Source organism: Acomys minous (genome assembly GCF_964271855.1).
Source record: "Acomys minous genome assembly, chromosome: 6".
NCBI classification, from domain to species: domain Eukaryota; kingdom Metazoa; phylum Chordata; class Mammalia; order Rodentia; family Muridae; genus Acomys; species Acomys minous.
This window is the reverse complement of record NC_140487.1, coordinates 90,421,218-90,446,667: the sequence shown is the minus strand read 5'-3', so window position 1 is coordinate 90,446,667 and position 25,450 is coordinate 90,421,218. Positions and strand designations below refer to the sequence as shown.

Genomic DNA, 25,450 nt, shown 5'->3' with positions numbered 1-25,450 from the left:
ATGAAGAGGCCATGAAAGGTGTTACTTACTGGCTTGCTTCATGTAGCCTACTTAGCTTCCTTTCTTATAACACCAGGACCCTGCCACCCCAGGGATGGCCCCACCCATAGCAGGTGGTAACACACCACATGAGTCACCGATTTAAAAAAAAATGGCCTACCGGCTTGCTAACAACCTCACCTTATGGAGGCATTTTCTTTTCTTTTCTTTTTCTTTTTTTCTTTTTTTTTTTTTTTTTTTTGGACCAAATACACAATTTAATGGCTGTTCAGGTCTGAGCCTCTCATTGCTGCCGCTCTCGGGTCCACTGTTCTGGTGTCAGAGTTTTCTGTTCAAAGGCATGGATGTGCGGGAGCTCTTCCGCTAAGCACTCATTCACCAGCCGGTGTCTCTGGAGCAGTGGCTTTCCCTCGAACTTAGCCGACACCACCAGGACTCGGAAGCTGGTCGCGCAATGGTTGAGAGTCGTGTCCTCCACCTCCACATGCTCTGCGTCCAGGTCCCGCTGCAGCTTCTCGCGGAGGTAGTTAGCGCTGAGTGCCATGGTCACAGCGCGGTGGGATCACAGCCCGGCATGTACAAAACCTCGCCTCGGAGCCCGCCACCCCGCTTTCCCTGGAGGCATTTTCTTAATTGAGATTCCCTCCTTTCAGATGATTTTAACTTGTGTCAAGTTGATATACTATTTATCATAATGTGTTTGGCATTTGCTTGCATGTATGCATGTTCACCGTGCTAGCCACAGACACTCAAGAAACACTCTTCAGAGGCCTGGATAAAATACTCATGTCCTTAGGCTTGCAGAAGTTCAACTGCTCCACTGAATCGTAATCCTACCTGTGAGAGCAGCTTCATGTGATTGTTATTTCTGGCTACTTAAGTGATCTCCTTTTTCTCTTTTAGACTTCCACCTTATTACAATTTTCATACTAAATCTCCGTTGCAATACTTAGTGAAATTTGGTTTTTCTTAATGAGCCTCGGTGGCCAGAAAACATGCCCTTGCTAACAGGATCTCCAAGGTCAGTGGAGAATGCTTAGGTGCATTAATTAATACCTTCAATATTTTTAAAACATTTGTTCTTGCTCTGAGGATAAGGAGTAAAAAGCCAAAGAAACCTTTGTTCTCAAATCAAAGACGAATATTTGTCAATGAAAAGATGAAAATCTGGGACTTATACAAATGGGGATTATTGTTGTAGGATTATTTAGTACATTATCAAAATTATATACTCTTACTTGAGAAATACGGATAATAAAAAAAATACTCTCTCCCACACCCTTTTTTAAACATACCCTGGCCCATCCCAAATTCAACTGCTTCATTATAGTTGGACCTGTAGAGTGCCCTCTATATGTGTGTGTAAACCACATCTCAGTGTTCCTTTAACCACCTATTGGTATCTTACAAAAATTCTGTTATTTTTAAAACTAGTATTACAGAATGCTATAAAACCTGTTATTAATTTATATATTCCTTATTTTAACAAATGCATGTTGTTTAGCTACTGTGTATTGTGCTAAGAGTTGGTAACATAGAAGGATGACAATAAGTATGCGTGCAGGAGTTTCTCCGCTCTCGCTGTGTGCTGTTTGGGAAGATGGACATTAATAAAATCATGCAATTTAAAAACTCAACAATTATAAACGATGAGATATGGTATGACAGAACATAAAGTAAATGAGAACCCAGCACAAAAGTTTGTCTAAGATGAGGAAGGAGAAAGTAGAAAAGCCCAAAAGGTTTAATGCAAGAGGAAGAAGTCATTCACATGCTTAAATTTTCATAAAATGTCAGTGATCAAATGTGTATTCGATTCACTAAGAAGTTTCAATTCTATAAAATTTATTCAGACAGGATGTACAAGGTAAAGAAAGACAATGGATTCAAAGACAACATGGATTCAAGAAATAAAATAATTACTTTTGGCATAAAGCTTCAAATGAGAATACATTTTTATGGTAACTGCAAGTTTGGTATACAATAGAGTCCTTATCATGAATTTTACATATAGTGAAAGTTATTCCTAAAATATGTGTGTAATTTACAGATTATTGGTTGTGAAGCAGATAATATATATATATTTTCCATCTTAACTGGGCTGAACTTAGCTCTGTCTACCAGACTGTCCCCAGGTAGATTCTAAATATAAATGCAGCAGTGGGCAGCTGTTTCTCTCCAGCCCCATCCATTTGTGGCAAAAATGCTGAGATGGTGTTTTTTGCTTCAGCTATTGTTTTCCTCTAATTATGTTCAACTTAAATGGCTATAGGAGCTAAAAATATAGCCGCAGAGAGGAGCTGTGAGAGCATTTAGTAAAGGTTCTAAATGGATGCCTTCCTCAGAAATCACTTTTTAAATTGCCTTGATGCTCAATATGGAAAATCTTCCAATAGGTCCCCAAGCCATTGTCGTGCAAAGGCTATCCAGACTGCTGCCAGACATAATCCACTGGATGGATCATTTAACCCCTGCATCCCAAAGTCATAGGTTAATATAAACATGGAGACTAAACTGTAAAATAAAGCACAGTTTTAAAATAGAGACATAGGAGAAGTGTGAGTTCTAGGGATTCATAGTAAGTGTCATCTTAAGAAAAGGTAATTACAACAGAGAATGGCTTGGAGGGTCAACTTTTAATCCCATGTAAGAAAATATAAAGTCACAATCAGATATGAATGGTAGACTACGGAGATGCACAGTGCTAAAACTGGCAGTTACCTTCTCCTGCCTCACGCTTCTCCATGCTGAGATTACAGGCATGCACAGCCACACTCAGTTCTGATGTAATTCTTCACCTTCATCTATAGTCTAAACTTATTTCCAGCATTTCTGAATGTTTTAGCACATCAAAGCTAAGGTGTGAAACCAAGAAAAGAAAAGCAAATGCGGGTGGACTGGATATTTCACCTGCACACTAGAATCCCTAACTACTGACAGTCCAGAATACGCCTTATTTAGAAACAGCATTATTGTAGATATAAGGAGTTAAAATCGTGTCATAGTAGACTGTGGCATCCCCAACCCGCATGGCAGGGTTCTAAAAGAGAAGGAAAAGAGTCACAGAGACCAAGGTAACAAATGAAGCCAGTAAAGCAGAGACAGAGACCACAGCAATTTAACAAAAACCAGTCCAGAAGGTAGCATAGGGCAGGGACAGGGGGGAAAATTATGCAAACATAATGCATACACACATACATACACATATATGTATTATATATGTATACTGAAATATGATATAGGGCCCAGCCCTAATTTTCCTATGCCTCTTCTCAGCCTTTTGCGTCATATATTAAAGCATCCAAAGCACATCTGCTTCAAGTAGCCTCTCTATATTTCAACTTGCTATAGGCATCTGAGCTCCCAAGTGGCTGCTAATATTCTATTTGGATGCATAGAGTGATGGGAGCTCATTACCTCCCTGGGAAGACTGTTTAATATTTACACAACTACAGATGTTCAAAGATTATCTTGCTTGAGAGGAAATATGACCCCTAATCATGTCTACATTTTGGTCCTACTTCTATTGTCATTGCTGTGAATACATATGGAAAAACAAGATTAAGATAGGCTCTCTCCAGCTCCTTTAAGTTTTCTTTGGTTTCTTTTAGCTATGGATTCAGCAGCGTTAGAATCCAGTCAGGAACACAAGTGCAGGGCTGTCAAGATCGCTCAGCAGATAGAGAGCTTGCTGTCAAGCTTTGCATCTGGGACCCAGATGGCAGAATAAGAACACTGACGTCAGGAAGTGGTCCTCTGACTTCCACACACATGCCATGGTATGCTTACACACACACACACACACACACACACACACACACACACACACACACAAGATCGCCACTGCAATACCTTATGGGATTTCATTCCTAATCCAGACATTCTTTCTCATTAGAAATCTGAATAAGCTTGGATCCTTCTGTCCTCATTCAGCATATTATAAGGCATTTTCTCAGTATATTTTATGCATTTTATAAATATTCTAGGGACTATACAAATATAAGTCATTCATTCCTCACAATAACCCCACAAGATAGGTTCTGTCATTATCATATAGAGGAGAAAAACAAGAAATGTACACTGTGACATGTATAGGCTTCTCAACAGTGAACAGTGTGCATATTGAGTGGAATGCAAAGTCAGAACACCTGGCTCAAGAGTTCATGTTCCTAACCTGTACATTAGAAGAAGATATCTAAAAGCATTTTTACAAAACCCTGCAAAATGAATGCCATACAATGTACACTATGACATTGAGGAATTGTTCCTTCTGCTTCGTAGTCTCCTCAGCAACCCCTCCATATGTCCTTCAGTTCTTGTCATGAAACTCACAGAGCTCTAGCAATGCTCATTAGAGGCAGAGTTCAGCAGCAAATATTTCCGGAACTACAAGTCCCTACCCAGAACTGACCTTACTCTGACAATGCAAGTGACACAATGAAGTCCAAAAAGTACAACAACGTCAATAGATATGATAGCAAAGTGTGTGCAGGCGAACAACCAATCTTACTTTGGAGTAAAGATGGAAGCCATGGAATATTGGAGAAGTGCTGACACCTGATTGTGGCTTTGAATAATGACTAAAAGTTCATCAGTGGGTAAGGAGCGAGGGGCATCCCACATAGAAGAGCTAGCAATCTGAGAATGGTATCTCTAAGAGCTGATGAGTGGTTCACTTGGACTGGAAAGCACAGTACAGAGGGGGACAACAGAATAAGGCTGGAGAGTTGAACAGGCGCCAGACAACCATGGCACAAAGTAAGGAATTAGTAAAAAGCTTTTCAAGAGAGTGACAAACAAAAAAGCAAACAACTTCTGTTGTTACTGCTATTGTTGTGTATCTGTGTGTGTTTTTTTTAAATAAATATGGTCAGTTATACAGACATTCTTTTAGTTATGTACCCAATGAGAAATCCCTAAGACTGAAAAAACTCTTAATGTAATAACAAACTTTAAGTGTTCTCCTTCATATTCCTACAAAGGCCAAATAATTTCGATAGTTAAAAATATCCACAGTACCATTTCTGTTGTCATCTAGATAAATTATCCCAATTATGCATAAAAGATGATGCAAATAGCAGCCTCCTAGAGGGCTTGGGAGAGGCGTCTGAGAACAGTCTGTTCCATCAGACTTTGGCTTGGCAGGGGCTTCCAGGTTTACAGCTGCTCCCAGGGAAAGAAGGACAAGCAGGTTCTGGGGGCTACTCAGCATGTGCAAAGACACTGGTACGATTTTACTGACAGGCATCCCGTGGGGGACATCTGGACTTTGCTTACTTTTTACTTAAACAAAATTATTGTGCCATGAAACAAAGCAAAATTATGGCTGAGGCATGCTATGTTTCTGTCAAGTAAAAAATAGCGGAAGTGTAGGAAGCACATAGTAATTTTATAAGTGCATTCATTCAATTAGAAATAAGAAAATAAGCACATTAGAATGTAGGCCATTTATTAGTTGTTCAATAGGTATATTATTAAAAATAAATCAGTTTATTTGCTCTAATTTTAATTATTATAAGTAAATGAATAATAATAACAGCTATAATTTTAGAAGTAGAGAAAAAGAAGTCTGATTGAAGCAAGGCATGGTTGCCCATGTCTGTAATCCCAACACTTGGGGAGGAAGAGGCAGGTATCTACGAGGCCAGCTTGGTATACAAAGCAGGTCCAGGACAGCCTAAGAAGCATGTTGAAAAGATATTAAGTGGGTAGAAGCGAGCAGAACTAATGGTGCTAACCACACAGGTGAGGAGTGTGGAAGAAGAGGGTAAGGAAATAACCACACAGTTATCATCTAAAGCCAATTACAAAAACCAAACACCACAGGAAAGAAGGACTAAAGACTGGCCAGGCAAGCCGGTGGATGAGACCATCTAAAACCGATGGGGACTCTTATATCCGAGAAAGAACATAAATCGAGATAGTGGCAAAATATGTTCTGGGAGGGCTGTATGAATCCTCTAAGAAAGATCTCAAGGAAGGGTGGTGTAGTCATGGTAGGCAGTAGATGAGAAGACTGAAAGCCAAACTGAGTTTTATGAGATTAACATCTAAACGATTTGGATGTGTTAAAGATTTAGACTTGAAAAATTGTTTCAACAAGGTCACAAAATGAAGGAAAGAAAAGCCTTCGGCTGCAAACGTAGCTTTCCTTCTGACGTACTGATTCTGTCCTCTCATGGAGGTCTCGACAAGAACGGTCTCTAGCAACTTTTAGTCTACCCACTTCACAACAAGCCACAGTTGGTATGGTTAGTGTGTTCTTATCTTACAAAGGGAAGTCTGTAAAGCTGACGGAGAACCATAAGCTCAATGGAAGCCAAGGCTACACACAGATACCTTGTCTTAAAAATAGTCTACATCAAGGCTCACTTTTCTCACCACTACCATAGCCCTCCTTAGAGACTCATGATGCACCTGCACCTTAAAAAAGTATAACCTACTTGCTTAATATTGCTTGGGCTGACATTCCAAAGAGTTCCATAACATATTATAGTGCACAGCCATGATCTCATTAAATACAGCTTGGAGAATGAAGAAATCATTCTGATATTGAGATATAAAACTAATTGTCCATCTTAGGAGTAGAAGGATGAATAAGAAAAGGTATCTGATGTTGAAGACTGAGTAAGAGCCAGTCACAGGGTGATGATTGTTCATGAGCTCTGTGGAAGAAGGCCACAGAAATGTGAGACATAATGGTGAATGCAGTGTTCCAGAACAGAAAGTGAGTATTAGGGGATAGAAGGCGATAAAGACAAAGACATAAGTGAAAGTTTCCAGTTGGATGGGTTTATAACGCATTGATAAAGACATTTGGAGGTCTTCTACTTTTGGCTGAGACAGAATAAGGGAGTTCAGACTCATCCTTTCATATAAAACAACAACAAGCCCCCCAACAAAACAAAGAATCAACAACAAAATAATAAATGAATAAAAAACTGTTTTATGAAATATTATAAGATATAAGACAGTGGAGGTTAGTGAATACTGTAAGACATAAACTAATAGGTTGAGTGCTAAGAGTTCCTTAGCCAGTGCGAGGGTAGTTTCCAGGGTGGAGCATAAGTAGAGAAACACAGACAGAAGCTAGTACACTAAGTTGAGATGAGCTGAGAGTGTAGACAGACACCCAACTAACATCTGCAGCTTATAGAACTGGGGAGGACAGAGCAAGTGAAAAAAAATGAACCATTTGCCAATAAGTGTCGTTGAAAGTTAAGCAGAGCATCAACCAGTTCTCATGTGAGAAAACTGCCCAGGCTTCAGTGATCTCTGCTTGAATTTCAGAGGACAAGAGCTTAGTAAGAAGTCCTGGTTCCTATAGCTAGACTGGAAACCCCTCATTTCACAGGTAGAAGCACTTAGAAGGGACTTCTGGCCTCACTAGAGGTGAAAGCTCAGTCTGGGAAAATACTGTTGTCTCATCCAATAAATTTAAATGCAGAATGTGAAAAGCTGAAACTGTTTTCAGGTCACATAACTGAACCTTAGAACAAAGTTTAAGAACATAGTGAGTAAAAAATGCCCATTACCCAACAATATAGAGTTCAACCACCAAGCAGTAATTGCATGTACTAGAGAAATACCATGCCATGCAAAGAAGCAAGAAAACATTTCTCTTCACAAAGAAAACACTCTTTTTGAAACAAGACTTATATTTGCACAGATGTCAAAATTATCAGAAACTGACTTTAAACAGTTATATCTTGATTCCTTGTATTTTAAAAATGCAAACAGACTCTAATATGTATATAGTAGATAATATAATATAATTATAAGCAAATTATACATTAATAATGTATCACATATAATCTATTAATCAATATAACAATCAATATAAATATGTATGAGATATTAATTTCATTAACACCCATTTTAATTATCATAAATCAAGAATTAATAGATAATAATTGATACCATAAATAATTAATGGTATGATATGCACTATATTAAACATATATAAAACATAATCAAACTTTGAGAGAACACTAGAATATATAACATTAACACAAATATTGAATGAAAAAGACATTACAGATGAAAACACCAGTACAATTGAAAACACAGTAATGTGGCCATAAATATTATTTGGGAAGAAATACAGAGAAAAAAGCCTATTCTCTCAACCTACAATGAAATAATGGGCCACAAGACAAATAGAATGATCATGATCTATTTGGAGCTGGAGTCTCTACAAGGAAGTTGGGGCTGGCAAGAAAACAATGCCCAAAGAAAAACAAGGTGTAATTTTTTTCATTTGGAGGAAAAACTTAAACTTGCTCATCCAAGAAATTCAATAGATGCTACCTATGGAAACACAAAGACAACTATGCTAATGCATGTCATAATCAAATTTTTTTCTGGATAAATTATTTAAAAATTAAAAAAATATTTAATTAATTTCTTCAGATTACATCTCAATTGTTATCCCATACCTTGTATCCTCCTGTTCCTCCCTCCCTCCCGCTTTCACTATATTCCCCTCCTCTATATCTGTGACTGAGCGGGACATCCTCCCTCACTATATGGTTAAAGGCTATCCAGTCTCGGTAGCCTGCTTATTCTTTCTCAGGGTGCCACCAGGGCTCCCCACTATGGAGAAGTGGTCAAATATGGGGCGCCAGAGTTCATGTCCGAAACAGTCCTCACTCTCCAATCAACTGTGGAGAATGTCCTGTCCATTGGCTAGATCTGAGAAGGGGTTTAATGTTTAATGCAAGTATTGCCCTTGGTTGGAGCAGTAGTTTGAGCTGAACTCCTGGGCCCAGATCCGCCCATCATGATATTCTTGTTGTAGGTTTCTAGGGCCCTCTGGCCCCTTCTTTTTCCCCATTCTCTCATTCATTTTTCAGACTAAATTTTTTAAAGTCATTACTCATAGACCTTTAGGTAGAAGAAAGCACACTAGGTGGGATGGTAGAGATATGAATCTACCACATCAAAATTAAGAGCATCAGAAAACTCAAGATTATTCTTTAATTATATAGAAAAATATAAGAATATGTCCTATTGTTTAAATAGCCTTCAGAGATCTTACCGTATTCAAACAGAAAATAACAATGTAGTATAGGATTTATAAAACACATGAAAGTTCAATTTATAACAATAATAGCATAAAGGTTAGAAAGGGACTATAGGAAGTGCATTACTGTGGGGGTCATATACTGTACATGAGGTACTATAACATCATCTGAAAATAGATTGTAATATAGAAACATAATTTATACCATAAATTTGGTCCAGAACAATACTATGATGAACTGGATGAACTGTATCTAATCAACTAACAAAAGAAATAAAATACAAACATTAAATTAAATGAAAAAAATTTCAGACCGCATGTGGTAGTCCATGTCTCAAATCACAGAATTCAGGAGGCTGGGCCATGAGGATTGCCAGTTGAGGTCAGACTGTCTTATTTAGTGAGACCCTGTCTCAAGATAAACAAACAAGAAAGAGACCAACCAAAGCAAATGAAAAACAAAAGACAAAGTGGTATATTTAAATTTAATGAAATCAATAATTACATTAAATGCTACCAGTGTGAATACTGTAATAAAAATAGAGATATCTTGGCCTTTAATACCAGTACTCAGGAGGGAGAGGCAGACAAATCACTGTGAGTTCAAAGCCAGCCTGGTCTACAAAGTGAATCTAGGACAGCCAAGGCTACCAGAGAAATCCTGTCTCAAAAAATAAAGAATAAAACAAAACAAAAACAAAAACAAAAAGTATTGAGATCTGGATCAGTTTAAAAAGCAAGGTTATAAAATATGTTAGCTATAACAAATGCCCTTAACACATACAGACACAAATGCTGTAAAAATGAAGGTATGGGAAAGACAGGTCATTTTAAGATGCTTAGTAAATAATTTGGGATGTTTTATACTAATTTAGATTTCATACACTCAGGGCACAGATGACTCTGTGATGACAAAGGACTAGTTCACTGAGAAATCATGATGCCTGTAAACTACCACCTTTTCTACAAAGCTTTCTGTGACCAAGAAGATAAAACTTACACATATGAAAGCTGTAGTCATATACCTAAATTTGAGTGCCTCTACTTAAAAATGTGAAACAAAAGTGGTTTCTGAGCTACTTGAGGTTAGGGACTTCTTATTCATTATAAAGTTTAGTAGATAAAGGAATGAATATTTTGTCCACTCTGGTAAGCAAAAGCTAATGGCTATGTTTCTGTTATCTTCACCAAACTGGGAATTTTTGCTGGTGGATATTGTATAACTTCCTTATACATTCTCTGTTTAATACTATGTCTGACGCAAAGGAAGTCCTTTATGTACCTGTGTGGATCTCAAGCCTGTATAAAAAGACTAGGGAGAGACAGTTCACTACTTTGGCAAGAGAACATTTCAAAGACCACGAGGCTAGCATAAGCCATCCATCTTCAGAGGCAATATTTCACCTTTGCTACCAACCATTGGGCAATATTGGCTGGGACAAATGATGTAGCCTGCACTTTTCTTTGAAAGGTAAGAGATCTCTAGCATCTCAATGAAGGTTCAGATAAAGAAAGAAAGGAATTCAATTTAAAAGACTACATAACTCTTCACAGATACACTTCCAGGCATTGTACTGGGCAGATGGGGAGGTGGAAACACCTATATCTTATTATTGCTGGCATCATTGCACTGAGAGGCCAGCACAGTAATGAGCATCCCACAGGAAATGTAGCTTGCCTTCCAGCTTGCTGACAGACTCACTCCTCTCATTTCCAGCCCCCAGAAGAAGGGGCTACTTATTTAGCCTATGAAATTTGCATCTGTGAAAATGACCTTTTAGAAATCATCCTGCTCAACTCTTTGACGGGTGATGATGTGGAAAACCAAAGAGCTTTTGACTCAGAGACAGAGCATCGTTCAGGGCCCTAGAAGCTTTCTTTTGTCATTAGAAAGTCTGCAAAAATTTTGGAAGCTATTGATGACTGCCTGCTAAATCCATGAGTTGCCTTTCAAGACCTGTCAGTTTCAGTCTTATCCTAATTCACTTTTCCATCCCTTTTTTTTTCCCTGCCCACTTCAGGACTCTATTCCAGGCACAGGGTACATCATCCCATGATTCCTGGAATACTACATGTACTTTCACAGCTCTTTGCTCTTGTGTTATTTATATTTCCTAAATGGGATTCCAAATTGTTAATTGTCTGGAAAATTCCCACTCTTCCCTCAAAGCCACATTAAGATGCTTTTACTTCTTTGTAGTTTTCCAAGATCTACTGACTTCCTCTCAGTAACCATGTGCCATGTACTCAGTTCTCAGTGCCATGGTACCAAGGACCATGAACATCTCACATGTGTCTATCTTAGCAGTATCTTACATTATCAACAATTGCTATGCTTATATGTATATTAATACATACACATCCACAGGCCAATTATACTGCTTGGAGGTATCATATGGCTTATTTATCTAAAACACTTTATGAATCACAAGTTTTTAATGTAGAATGTACATAATGATTCATTCAGATACTAATAGAAAATGATGAATTTACCACAGAAAGCCAGTTAATTAGTTCTGTATTATGTGATAGATTTCATATTCAAAATAATGTCAAGTACAAATTTATATAATCTATGTTTTGTACCATCACTAGGGAAAACTCTTCATGCAAATAAGGAAATTACCTTGATATATAAAGGTAAAAGAAAATACCAAATTCATAATTTGAGTCACAAACAATAAATAATGAGGCTTGTTCACCTGGCTGCTTACATGGATGGCTATGTAAAGCTAATTTCTGAGCTCATTTATAATCTGCTGCTGTGCACCTGTCTGCATTCTTCAGTCCTGATGAACTGTCCACCAGATAGTCCTACTCTCTCTCCTACGTTTTATTTTCTCTACTTGTCATTTATTAAAAGCAGATCAAACTTTAAGCTCCAAACTTTGCATTTTCACCTGAGTATGCTGGTACTTCCTTGTTAATTCTACTGGGAGGCATAGGCAGGACAATCAAGAGTTCAAGTTTAGCATGAGCTATATGATAATCCATCTAAACAGCAAAATAGAAAAAGAAAATGATTTAAAAAAAAAACCTTCCACCATTAGCTCTAGTTTTACTTCAATAAGTCAGGTGATATTTTTTTGGCTTTCAAAGGCCCCGAGTTTCTCTCTGATAAAGGACAAATCCCATGTGATCGCTGCTCACATAGTTTACTTTCATTTTAACTAAAGACCTTCAAGCAGGGATGCAATTGGTCAGTGTAGATACACTTATAAAATGTTTTACTAACTCATGGGCATTATTCATAGTGCTGGGGATATAGAAATGAATGAAGTAATAGTTTATCCAAAGCAACTTACATTTCTTAAGAAAAAGATGGTCTTAAGTCAGTTAATAACATAAATGAGATGACTCTAGTTACCAATAAATGGCATGAATAAAATTAAATGGCATGATGTGAGAGTGACTAGGGAGATGTAATGTATTTTATCTAGAATGTTTGGAAACATTCATTGAGGAATATGATTTTATTGAGTTCTGAATGATATAATTTGAAGAAGAGCATCAGAAAGGAATAAGCTCTGGATGTGGTCTTTGAATGACAGGAAAAATATTAGGCTAACTATATAATGACAACTAAGTAGAGCTGGGAAAAAGTCGGGCAAAGACCAGGAAATTGGGTGAAGACTAGCTCCTACAGGCTTTACTAGAGATAGCAATACGTTTTCTACTGAGGTTATTTTTAATTAATGTTTTAGTTAGCTTACAAAATTTTATGTTTCATAGTTTTCTCATGTTTTCCCTGTACCAATACTGAACTTCACCATGTCTCCTCTTTCTGACCCTTATACTTCATCTTATGGTTTGCTTTAACTTGGAATAAAGGTCACTTCAATTTTATCAGCAAAGAATGATACTAGCAGGCTTTTGTGTTTCCAGAAAACAGAGTGGACTCTGTGCAGCAAGGATTAGTGAGAAAGTCAAGGGTTGTTTGAATTGTCCGAAATATTATAATAACTTGGACTTGAATTATGGATATAGGAGGCAGTAATCTGATTGGGAATATGCATTAGAAACAGACATAGTGAAATCCATTAATAGACTAGATTTGAGATGTGAGAGAAAGAGGAATTAATGATTCCCTCCAGGTTTTTACCTGAGGCTATTTACTGTAATGGAAAAGACTTGAATTTCTGTTTCGGATGTATTCATTTTGACATGCCCATTAGATATCTGGATGAAGATGCTGTGTCAGCAATTTTATCAAACTAGTCTGCAGTTGAGAAGCTAAGGTTGAAAATGTAGATATGGAACTCATTAGCATATAGCTGACATTTAAAGCCATGGAACAGATTAGATTTCCAGATTAGCATGGAGGTGGAGAAAAGAAGAAGGAAAAGTGACTAGAGTCATCCACAACTTAAAATACAGTTTAGAGACTGGAGAGACGGCTCGGTTGTTAAGAGCACTGGCAACTCCTGCTGAGGAACTAGGTTCAATCCTCAGTGCCAATGTGGGCACTTATAACTGTTTGCAATTCCAGTCCCAGGCGATCTGGTGCCCTCATATGGCCTCAACAGGCACCCTGCACACATGCAGTATGAAAGCATACATGCAGGTAAAATAACCTAAATATTAAAAAGTAATAATAAAATTAAATGTCATGTAGAAGATCCATCAAAAGATCTTGAGAAAGGTTCCCCAGAGGAGGAAGATCAAGGGAGTGTGGTAGTTTGAAAGTCTAAAGAAGAAAATACTTAAAGGTGGCTTATAATTTAATCTGGTGAAGGGCTGCTAGCAAATTTAGTAACACAAACGCAGAGAAATAACCATTAGTTGCAACTGGCAGGACATTGCCTTAGTGTCTAGGATGCTATTAATCAAGGCTGTTTGAGAGGGATGTTGGAGAACACAGCCTAACATAAGCTGATTGAGAAGAGTGAAATCACATGACGTGTGGAAAGAAGAGGTATAGAGAACCCAGGGAAATGAGATATAGCCAGAGGAAGATGTAGTTAGAGTCTCTCTCCATCTTCCTCTCTACATTACAAAGAGTAATATGCAATGTATTTGCTTGTTTACAGGTAATTCTAGATAATAATACATTTAATATGTAGGACAAATGTGAACAATTGTACTAAGATTAAATGGGGTCTAGAGTACAGGCCGTTGCCTGGGGAAGGATAAGAACGCATCTGTAGTCAAGCAGAAAAACAGCTTGTGAGGATATGTTCACAGAGACTGTTGAAGTTTGAGGTTATTATTATATAGAGTGTGATCTGGGTGCATTGTGTGAAATTACCAAATAATTAAAGTATTATGTTGAGGAAAATAAAAACTAAAAAAAAAAAGGAATTATAGTTCTTGGCATTTAATAAGCAGTCTGTACATGTTTGCTGAGTAAGCTGTCTACACAGAATTGCACAAGCTCTTCCCAATTCAGGAGAGAGCTGTGGAGGTACAAGTTTTAAACTAAAATCCTAGGCCTGCCAGTTTCCAGTCATATCCCTGATCAAATGACTTAAATCCACTGAGCACAGAGACTTGTAGGTAAACAGGGTGAGGTGCTTACCCTAGAGGAATACTATAAAAATCAATCCTGCACCATATATAAGGGACTCAGCCCAGAGCCTGGCAAGGGGGTGCTTGGTAAATGGATGCTGCCACCAGTGATACATGTTGGTATTCTTGCTGTTACTTCTGCCAATGCTGGCTCCCCTCAAACTCTTTGGATTGTTTTCCCATATAGATTGCAAATGCGTACAAGGTAGAAGACTGTTTTATCGTCTTTTCCAGTAGGTTTCCCTTTGGAATGTGGGAGAATAGTTGCTTTTGGTATTCCAAATGAGCAATAAACTTTTAGCTAGGGAGTCTGGTAGGATCATAAGTCCTGAAGATAAAAAGTTGAAACTGAGTCCAAACTATTTCATGTTTACTGACATTGAAAAAAACCTGAAATTGCATTAACTGACACAATTATCCCTTTTGACCTTCACCAAAACTCATGGACTGAATTTTTCTTTGATTGTATAAACGCCTTAAAGAAGTGAAATGAGTTGTATAAGAGCTTATATGTGTGGAGTTGAGAGGTCTGTATACAAATGACCAGTGCCTTTCACTATATTCAGTTTCTGCAATGTGTCACAAGAAAAGCCAAGAAAATAAGATTGCCAGTAGAAATAAGTCAATCTTCTGAGCTGTAGCTTACTACCTGACCTCGCAGGGCATAATGAAGGCTGATAGGCACCCAAACCTCTTCTTCCTCTCTTTCTAGGCATATGGCTAGACCACTTTCCTCTGAGCACTTATTCTCACTTCAGTGAAGTCTAATCATGTCACCATATTCTGGCTGGTGGAATGCTACTGAATTTGACATGTACCACACCTGGGATCCAAGCTTTAAATCAATAGGCTTACTTTCTCTATCCTCTCTCTCTTCTTCCAACCAATTAGGCCTTGACAGGATCTAAATTTGACTCTGCAGGTGATAGAATACCCTAGTTGAAGGTGACTCAAGGCCCTGGAAAGAGCACGGGTTGCTAACAACTGTGGGAAACATAGATGGCTGTAGGGAGCAGGGAGATTACTCAGCTCAGAACCATTTTGTAAGAAAGGAAAAGACTTCGTTGTTCCTTAAGTCACTGTTCTGTTCAGATTCCTTGGCTATTTGTAATGTATGTGTACAGCATTGTAGGAGAGGAGGCACAGGACGGTGTGATGCTAAGAATTTCTAAATAGCGCCAGGGGCAGGTGAATCCCACAGTCTCACAACAGCAGAATCAGAGAAGATGCATCATGTGCCAGACTGAGAGACAGGGTTCACTTCCATAAACGGGGGAAAATTCATTCAGAGTATTTTGCTGAAGCATGGGATGTCTTTAAGGGCAATAAGTTCCTTGTCACACAGGTATGTTAGTAAGAACTGGATGACCTACTGAAAAGAGTTCCATAGACAGGGACTGTGATTTGGTAAGGCTATATGACCTTTAACGTCCCTTCCATTTAAGAGTCTAGACTACAGAGGAAAACAAATCTCATCCAATTAAGAACCTCAGAAAAAGCAAGGGATGACTCACTGATGTGGGAGCTGGCTGTGCCTGGAGTTCAATTGCCCTAATAATCATCATCATCACAGAAGTTCTGTTCTCCACCACCACCACCCCCTTGATGAAAGTTCTCAGAAATACCTTCAGGCTGCCTTCCAAACAAACGGCCCATTACAGAAACTCAATTTTAATCTGATCTCCCCTTCAGTAATTGCATTCTTGGTCAGAGGAACAGGACATTCACTTAATGAAGACGATGCAGCTCAAAGGGTTAGCACTACAAACATCCGGAAGTGAAGAGAAAGCAGTTACCATGACATGCCTCCATCAAAGAACATTAGAAAAATGCTGTGCAGAATGAGAAAACCCCTGACTGGGAAGACAGGAAGCCCGTGCCCTGTTTTGGTCTTGACTAATTAATTTTTAATTCCTTGGTCACTGTAAGCAATTCAAATCTCACAATCTCAGGGACCTCCAAAACCACAAATGTGATCAGGAGTAACTGTGCTTTAAATTCTTTCATGGATCCTCATATATTTGGATAAAATGCAATGATTTCCATACACTTTGACTCCACTCCATTCTCAAGACCCTGCATGCTTCTTTCCAAAACCAACAGGGTATTTTCTATCTAATGATCCTTGGCTTCTTTCCTGGGCCTTTGTACATGGTCTGTCTGATTGAGGTATTCTTTTCCTTTGTTATTTGTCAAGTTGTCATTTGGACCACATCTTCTTTACAGCTTTATTTGAGAGTCCCTTAAGTGGTTTTTAATATGTGCTGAATACTAAGTGCTATCTAAATATTACCTAATTTGACTTTCCTTAAGTTCTAGTAACTATTTTTATTCTTACTTAAGAAATTGGACACTAAAGCTCAGAGAAGTTCCATGACTCTTCCAAGGCAACACAGCAAGAAAGTGCTAGAGGAAGGAATCTAATAGCAGAGTTCTTCTTCTTAACTCCCATGCTAACTTGAAGTATTAATTCCTCAAAAAGAAATACCCTCTATGACCAGGTCATGTTCCTCCTGCATATAGTTTATGGGGCACAGATTACTCTGTGGTTACAAACTATGTGATATTCCCTAACCAGCTAATTTCTGTTCATTGCTGTGTTTGAAAGCTCCAATATGCAGTGGAAACTCAGTAAATGATTTTTATTGAATCAATATATATGACTTGTTATATATCTATATGAACTTGTTATATATCGATATGAACTTGTTATATATCTATATGAAATTTGCTATATATCTATATTAACTTGTTATGTGAGTTGTATTTTATGTAGTTTATATTGGCTTTATCATTTTCCCATTCCTTCTTTCTCTCTTCCCTCCATTTTCCTTTCCCTCTTTCCCCTTCTTCTTCTTCTTCTTCTTCTTCTTCTTCTTCTTCTTCTTCTTCTTCTTCTTCTTCTTCTCTCTCTCTCTCTCTCTCTCTCTCTCTCTCTCTCTCTCTCTCTCTCCTCTCCCTTTCTTTCATGCTAATGATCAAATCCAGAATGTCATGTTTGGTGAACAAAGCATCTACCACTGAGTGACACCTATGGTTCAAGAAAGTTGATCTCAAGTCTCTAGTGTTTTGATTGTTTTATAAATAAGAAAAAGTTCAGAGTTTTGATGCCTGGATATAAAAATAATAAATTTCACAGTGTTATTCATTTAAACTATTTGGATCTTAGCTGCTCCTTTTGTCATAGAGTATTTGGCTAGCTAGCATTGACAGACTCAGTTCAAGAGCATTCCAGGTACTTACACTTGCATACAGCCAATGCATAATGTAGGGTTATGGAAAATTTGGCCTGTGTTTTCTTAATCAATGTTTCTTATTTCTGTGTCTGGCCTGGTGCCAAGCCCTAACTATACAGTCCATTAAGAATAGAGAATGAACCCCAGACTCTCAAGTATGAGTAGTATTTTTTTCTGGTAAGAAACTGAGGGAATTTAATAGTAACGGATGATAACTACAATGAGATGAAGACACAGAGAACAAAAACAAGAGTTTGATGCTGGGCTCTTTAAGGCTTCCAAATGTATATTTTAGATTAAGTCAGCAGATTGGTAAAGTCAGATTCTGAACTGGATTAAATTGGAAGTATTATGCATAGATACTGCTTTCTCTTTCAAGGGTTATGCTTGATTTCCAGAGTTTGCAGCTCTGTTTTCTTTAAGAAAGCGTCAGTAGCTGTAGGCTTCCCATCTTTTGTATTTTGTTCTACTATACTTCCAGAGGTCAAGAGGTATGCTAGAAGTCATGCATGACTCATAACATGATGATCAACAAATATTTATTTAGCCTTTATCATACATCACATTCCATAAAAGAATGTGAACAAGACAGTGTCTGTGTTTTTCAGTCTTCCCACCTACAAAATGGGAAGCAGGAAGCTCTGAACATTCAGGAACTGCATGGGAATATTCTGTTCTCCTATTGGTCTAGGTATTGGGCCAGAGGCCTTCCCGGAGACCATCTTCTCAAGGCACTACATGTTTCCATCACTGTACATGGTACCATATTCTACCCAGGCTCCCAAACCACAAAGCAGCCTGTTGTGACTTCAAATTTAGGTATCTTCATAATCTATTAGACCTGAAGCCTGGTTAATGCTAACTCTTAAAGTCTACTGAATTTCTCACTACTTATCATTTTGGTGCTCTGTAAGTATTTAGTCAGGTCAACAACAGTCTCTTCATCTATCTTCCAATATCAGGCTCTCCTGTCACAGAGAAGTTCCTTAAATTTAAGTTTGCATGTACCTCTGTTATTCAAAATACATGATGATGTATCTTAAAGATGAATCTTAAAGATGAATTCCAGCCTCTGGTGTGTGATTTGTAAAAATCATTATAATATGCCCCCCATAGACAGAGGTTTGAAATTCAGCTTTACCGCTATCTTGCTACTGTGATCTGGTGTAGTTTAGCTAGCTCTTTTATTCTGTTTCTTATCAGATAAACATCTCTGTATGGTTATGGTATAGGTTACATTGGTTACTATGTTTAAGGTGATTAGTATAACTTCTGGAATGCAGACAGAATGCAATAAACATTATTTCTTTTTTATCACTAAACCTCAAGTCCTATTTAAAATTGTGCAAAAAGAAGACTGATTTGGTAACCAGCAAGGGATAGATTATGAGACATAGATATGTAAGCAGCATTTTCTGTAACTTCAGAGGTAGTGGTACCATTGGCATTGACTCGGAGTAACATGAACCTGCTCAGTGCAGGTAACATTTGATTTGGATTTTGATGCTCACCTGCGGTTACCTTAGGCCATTAGTTGGTCCGTTTTGATAGATATTTTCTGTCCCTTATGGGCTTTACTAGCTGAAATCTGCAGTCGCTAGCATGGGGCTTCTAATCTGTAGGCTGCAGTGACGTGTTTCTTCTACCTATAAACTAAGGGCTTATTTCTGAATACAGTTGATCTCTTAACCTTCAAAGACTTAAACATTCTCTCTACTTGCAAAACAAAAGAAAATTAAAAGAACAATTTCTCTTTACCATCTAAATCTTGGCAATCTAAAATAGGAAAATGAGGGCGAGAACATTAAGGTCTCCTTGGTTTCAACTCTCAACAATGTAATGTGTAATTTTTTTTCTTGTTGGAATTTCATGAACTCTCATTATTTAATCTGTTATTTATTCTGTTAAAGTATAGTCTTCCTTAAGAGCAAAAGGATTAATGGTTTCAAATTCTAGCACGTTGACCTTTATTCTACATTAAAATGCTTATTTGAAACCACTCTGCCAGGCCTCCCATAAGCCATTTAGTATTGAACATTGAAGAAATATAAAGTTTAACTCCCACTCTAGTCAGGAAGCAGGATTTCAGAAATAAAAATAGGCTTTTGTAATATGCATATATAGGTGCATAGAAGATGCCTCGTGGAGTTTGTGCACAGAGCAGGTAAGCAAAGACTTGGTTGGATTAGAGCCTTTCTCCTCTGTACAGCCTTGGCCCAAGTCCATCACGGACTAAGCATGACTAGCTTCTGTTTATTTCACTACCACATAGGCACATCTACTACCCTGTGATATGGAAAAGAATGAAGAAAAGAATTAAAGAACTAATGGATCAAAGTTCTGCAAGATGGGGTGGCACATGCCTCTGAATCCTAGCAGGAAGTTGAAAGAGGAGGACTTCAAGTTGAGGCCAGCATGAGCACATACTGAAACCTCACCTCCAAAAGAAAACGATGAAGGAAGTAAACAGACAACAAAAGCAATAAAAAAGGAAAAGCAGGGGCAAAAAGAAACTATGAAAGAATTCATACTTACCGTCTTCCTACCATGAGCTAAACTTCCACTAGGAACCTTTGTGTGGCATTGTCTATGCTATGTTGGCATAGCAGGAGGGGGGCCTTTCCTCCTTGAACTCCCGTAGCTCACCACATTGCCTCTTTTACAGTGTGGTACTTTTGTCACAGTTCCCCACGTATGAGTCTTGCCTCCCAGTCTGGACTGGGTGCTTTGAGAGGAAATACACCTATTATCTTAACCAGGTCGTTCCCCTGAGAACAGGAGCCATATTTGGCTAATACAGCATTTATATTTTGGTAAAATAGTTGCCTCTTTACTGTTTATTTGATATCTCTAGTCCATCAATCCTTTTAGTAACACAGCCCAAACAGGATCTATCACCAAGTTTGCTATAAAGCCCTTGGAACCAGATGTGGGCGAACATCCATCTCTTAGCTTCTCTTCAGGGATTCTGGCTTTTCTCTGAATTTGATAAAATTCCAGAGTCGCTGAATTATCTAATAAATTCCTTTTTCTGTGAAGTAAAAATGTGTACTAATTGACACCTATTCAAAAGTTTAGCATCGCTCTCTGAGGCTGGGCACCACTTAATCTCGCTTTTCTTATTCAGCATGATGTCCACATTCTTATGTGGCATCCTTTGAAAGAAATGATAGCCTCTTTGAAGGACTCTTATTGTTCAGTGTCTGGATTTTCTTGATTTTCAATATGAGCTTAACAAATCTAACTGGCAGAAGATTTCCAGTGTCGGACATGGGGCACTCCCAGACATGGAATGAGAACATAGCAGGTAGAGAGACAGGAGCCCTGACTGAGAGTTCTCTTTAGCTCCACAAATATGATAAACAGATGAGAGGAATCATGTTTTAGAGCATCAAATGGAGTAAGTTAAATCAAGAGAAATGATGCATAAAAATCGTCACTCAGAGAACTGGTCCAGGCCAGCTGAATGAGGCATGATCTTTTTTTTTAATTTTTATTTTTTTTATTTTTCCCTCCTTTATTAATTTATTCTTGTTACATCTCAATGGTTATCCCATCCCTTGTATCCTCCCATTCTTCCCTCCCTCCCATTTCCCCCTTATTCCCCTCCCCTATGACTGTTCCTGAGGGGGATTACCTCCCCCTGTATATGCTCATAGGGTATCAAGTCTCTTCTTGGTAACCTGCTGTCCTTCCTCTGAGTGCCACCAGGTCTCCCCCTCAAGGGGACATGGTCAAAGGTGAGGCACCAGAGTATGTGAGAAAGTCATATCCCACTCTCCACTCTACTGTGGAGAGTGTTCAGTCCATTGGCTAGATCTGGGTAGGGGTTTAAGGTTTACCGCCCGTGTTGTCCTTGGCTGGTGCCTTAATTTGAGCGGGACCCCTGAGCCCAAATCTGTGAGGCATGATCTTTAACAACTCATTCCATATACTTTTGGGCTACAATAATGGGCACAACTCAGTAAGTACAATATATTGTCTCAAAGAGACCAATCTGCCCATTGGGTACATATGTGTAGAGGGCCTAGGTCCAGTCCATACATGGTCCTTGGTTGGTGTTTCAGGATCTGCAAGCCACTCTGGACACAGGTTAGTTGGCTCTGTTGGTCTTCTTGTGGAACTCTTATTCCCTCCAGGTCTTTCTATCCTTGCTCTAACTCTCTACAAGGCTTTCTGTACTCTGCCCATTGTTTGGCCGAGAATCTGAGCATCTGTTTTGATCCATTGCTGGGTGAGGCACAGCTATGCTAGGCTTCTGTCTGCAAGCATAACAGAATGTCATTAATAGTGTCAAGGGTTGGCTCTCTTGTTGTGGTACAGCCAGGCATTAGTTGGGCATTCCCTCAGCCTCTGCACTTCCTTTATCCCTTCACATAATATAGGGAGGGAATTTTTTGGGTTGAAGTTTTTGTGGGTCTGTTGGTGTTCCCCTCCCTCTACTATGAGTCCTGTCTGATGAATAGGAATTCATAAGAGTGTTTAACCCAAGAAAAGACAGGTGAGAAATGCACACACACACACACACACACACACACACACACACACACACACACTATATATATATATATATATATATATATATCTGGAGTCCTTGAAGCTCAGTGAATAATTCCCCTGAATGGATTAACACATGCCTCACAGGGATGAGGGAAAACAAGAGTAGTGTCTGGAGCAAGACATTTCATGAATATTGTCTTTAATGCTGTAGCTGAAATTACCTGTGATGGTAATATTGTGGGAAGTGGAAATGGAAGGAGGTGAAGCCAAATACTGAATCAGTGTCACAGACTTTTAAACCTGTTTAACATGATGAGTAGTGTCTAAAAAAAGAGCCATCCATAATATGAAAACCATATCACTCATCTGTTGATAATTGTAAAGCCTGCATAAAAAACACAATACTGAAAGCCAATTGATTTGTGATTCTGAAACTGAATTTCAAGTCAGAAAGGTGACTTTCAATAAAAATGGTATAAAGTTAGGTTGACTAAAGGGGATGGGATCATAATGCTCTCTATCAGTGGAGAGACCACAGAACTCTTTTTTTTTTTTTTTTTTTTTTTTGCCAAAAAGAAAAAATGACAGAAACAGTAGTAGGCCAATCTAAATCCAGTTGCCAGAAACACTGACTGCAGGGGAAAAAGCCAGGCACATACAAAGAGAGAGATGCAAACTGAGAAAGGGAGAAGAGAAACAAACAAACAAACAAATAAACAAAACCATTCTAGATGCTGGTGTGTGTGTGTGTGTGTGTGTGTGTGTGTGTGTGTGTGTGTGTCTGAGAAAGAGCGATGGAGACAGATAGAGACAGAGAAATAGAAAGAGACAGATGGAGATGTACAAGTAGAGAGAGACATAGAAAGAATAAACAGTATGTGTAAGACACGACACATAGGACATGCAGTTCTTGAAAAACTGGGAAAATAGATACATACATGTTCTAACTTAATTTTATAGGAGGATTTGAACTGCTTAGTCTGGAAAACAGGCTTATTCCTAGAGGACAATCCACAAAACTCTGGTAGTTTCCATTGCCATGTTACCTAGGAGCAGGGACCATCCGACCTATACTTTAAATTTAACTGCTCCATCTGATCTTTCCAGTGTTGGCACTGTTCTCATTTCAAGATAAGCATTTTAGTAAACAGTTCAGGATTCTCTTTGGCTGAGTTAGAGGAAGAGCATATGGCAGCAAAGAAGCAGGAAGGTAATTATTTGTAGCCGAGATGCTTCTGAAAACATGACTTCCTTTTGGTATCCTAGAAGTATCCAAGAAACTCTCTTAGAATGTAGCTGTACCAAGTCTGTTCTCTTCTTTACTCTCATGTGTTCATTGAAGAGCACTTAGCAACACTGGATGATGCCCAGGAATTCTAATGAGAAACTGGTCACTGTAGAAACAAAGCTTTTGTAAAGGGCACTGAGGGTCTTTATGACCTGGAGAATAATAGCAAAACAAACACTCTTGGAGGAACCCTTTATTCTACAAAGTTGAAAGGAAGGTGGTTTTGTAATACCAGACAATCCTCTAATTTCAAAAGGTCACAGATTTCATGTCTCCTGCCAAAGAAGGCATTTCTGCATTTCCTTCATGCCCTGTTTATAACATATGTTGCTCTCTACCTGTTCTATTTTCTACTTGTTGTTCCTGAGTCCCACATCCAAAGTGAAGTTCTTCTAGCAAATGTCCCAATTGCTTACACAGGGAAGCAGCAGAGAGCCTTAGGCTGAGAGGCATGACACGGGGTCCTGCTGTGTCCTAAGCTGGAAGCTCGGAGCAAGCCCCTCCCTCTTTCTGATGCTGTTTCACAGTTTGGAGCTCTATGGTTTTCAAACATCTCATTATTTTAAAAAGTTAATTACTATATTGTCTTTTGAGATTGAACTTACACACTGTCTCCAGTGAACCACCTCTGAATGTCCTGCCCATCCTGTCTCATCATTTTCTGTATTATATTGACTTTTTATTGATCTCACACATTCAGATAATACTGTGTTAAAAAGTCTTGTCATCTCTGTTATATTGAGATTTTTTAGGATGAAGTGTTTTTCCTTATTTTATGCCATTCCATCATTTTTATATGTCTCCATGTACATAGCACAGGGATAAACTGACTTAAAATAATGGAATGGAAAGAAATCCTGCTACAAGGGCTGGTCTATTTCTAGAAGATCACATGTAAATCACTTCCTGACTAACAGAAAATTGGAGGAAGGCCTCTTGTTCTTTCTTATTGGTATGTATCACACACACACACACATACACACACACACACACACACACATACACACACTACTTGGTCTCACTAGTGTTTCTCACTATGCATATATGTTTAGAGATGACCACTTGGGATGACCAATGTTAGTGAAATGGCCAATATAAAATTTGAGGGGAAGGACAAACAAACAAACAAACAAACAAACAAAAACCTCCCAAGCTGTGAATTAGAAGTTTTTCTCCATCTTAATTCTGTCCTATGACCTTGAGTGTGTCACATATGCCTCCAAGCCTCAGTTTCCTGGTGGGCACAAGAGACACTAGCACATTCTTCATGGGGCTGCTATGAACATTGCACAAGACTCAAGAAATGAAACACCAAAGTAAGGTCCTGACTTGTGACACACTCACCATCTCTTCACTCTTCTTACAGGGCTATTATGGATGCAGCTTCGCCAGACATCGACAAGCCTTGCTGCCTCCTTTGCTCATAGCTCTAAATACACCATGGGCATGCCTATGACAGCTGTGCCCTTAGCAAGTGGGTGGGGCTGCCCAGAGACACTGGGTGCCTAATGGAGGAAGGCAGTCCTGTCAAAATTGCTTGGGGTTACTCATCTCACCATCAGGGTTTCTGGCAGGATGTTTTGATAAAATAAATCTATTTTAAGTGACTGTAATGAAATACTAACCAGTTTCTGAAGGGCTTTTAAGATGTCTTTAAGAAGTTTAAGATCAAAGGCCCTGAGAAGGCAGGCTTTGTGCATTAAATATTTAGTACTGATTCAGTGGAAAGCTCAGGCATCTTGACATTGCAAGAGGGAGAAAGCACATTCTAGTTGGGGACAGACTCATGTTAAAGACACAGGTGACAGGACTCAGAATCAAGAGGCCTATCTTCTGACTGGAATGTCAGAGGACTTGACCTTCAAGGCTGTCTATCTAGAGATTCAGGATCTG

The 25,450-nt window shown here is 38.6% G+C and overlaps 2 protein-coding genes across 6 annotated transcripts in view; both read right to left on the bottom strand.

The window, feature by feature from the left end:
- LOC311600411 (BEN domain-containing protein 5) overlaps positions 1-25,450 on the bottom strand; it is a 1,156,253-nt gene that overhangs the window by 460,808 nt on the left and 669,995 nt on the right. The gene's annotated exons all lie outside the window — the stretch shown is intronic.
- Positions 230-609, bottom strand: LOC311599475 (bolA-like protein 2). Its single transcript, XM_084785371.1, has one exon. It carries the CDS (start codon positions 542-544, stop codon positions 284-286), a length of 261 nt encoding a protein of 86 aa, XP_084641497.1. The 5' UTR covers positions 545-609; the 3' UTR covers positions 230-283.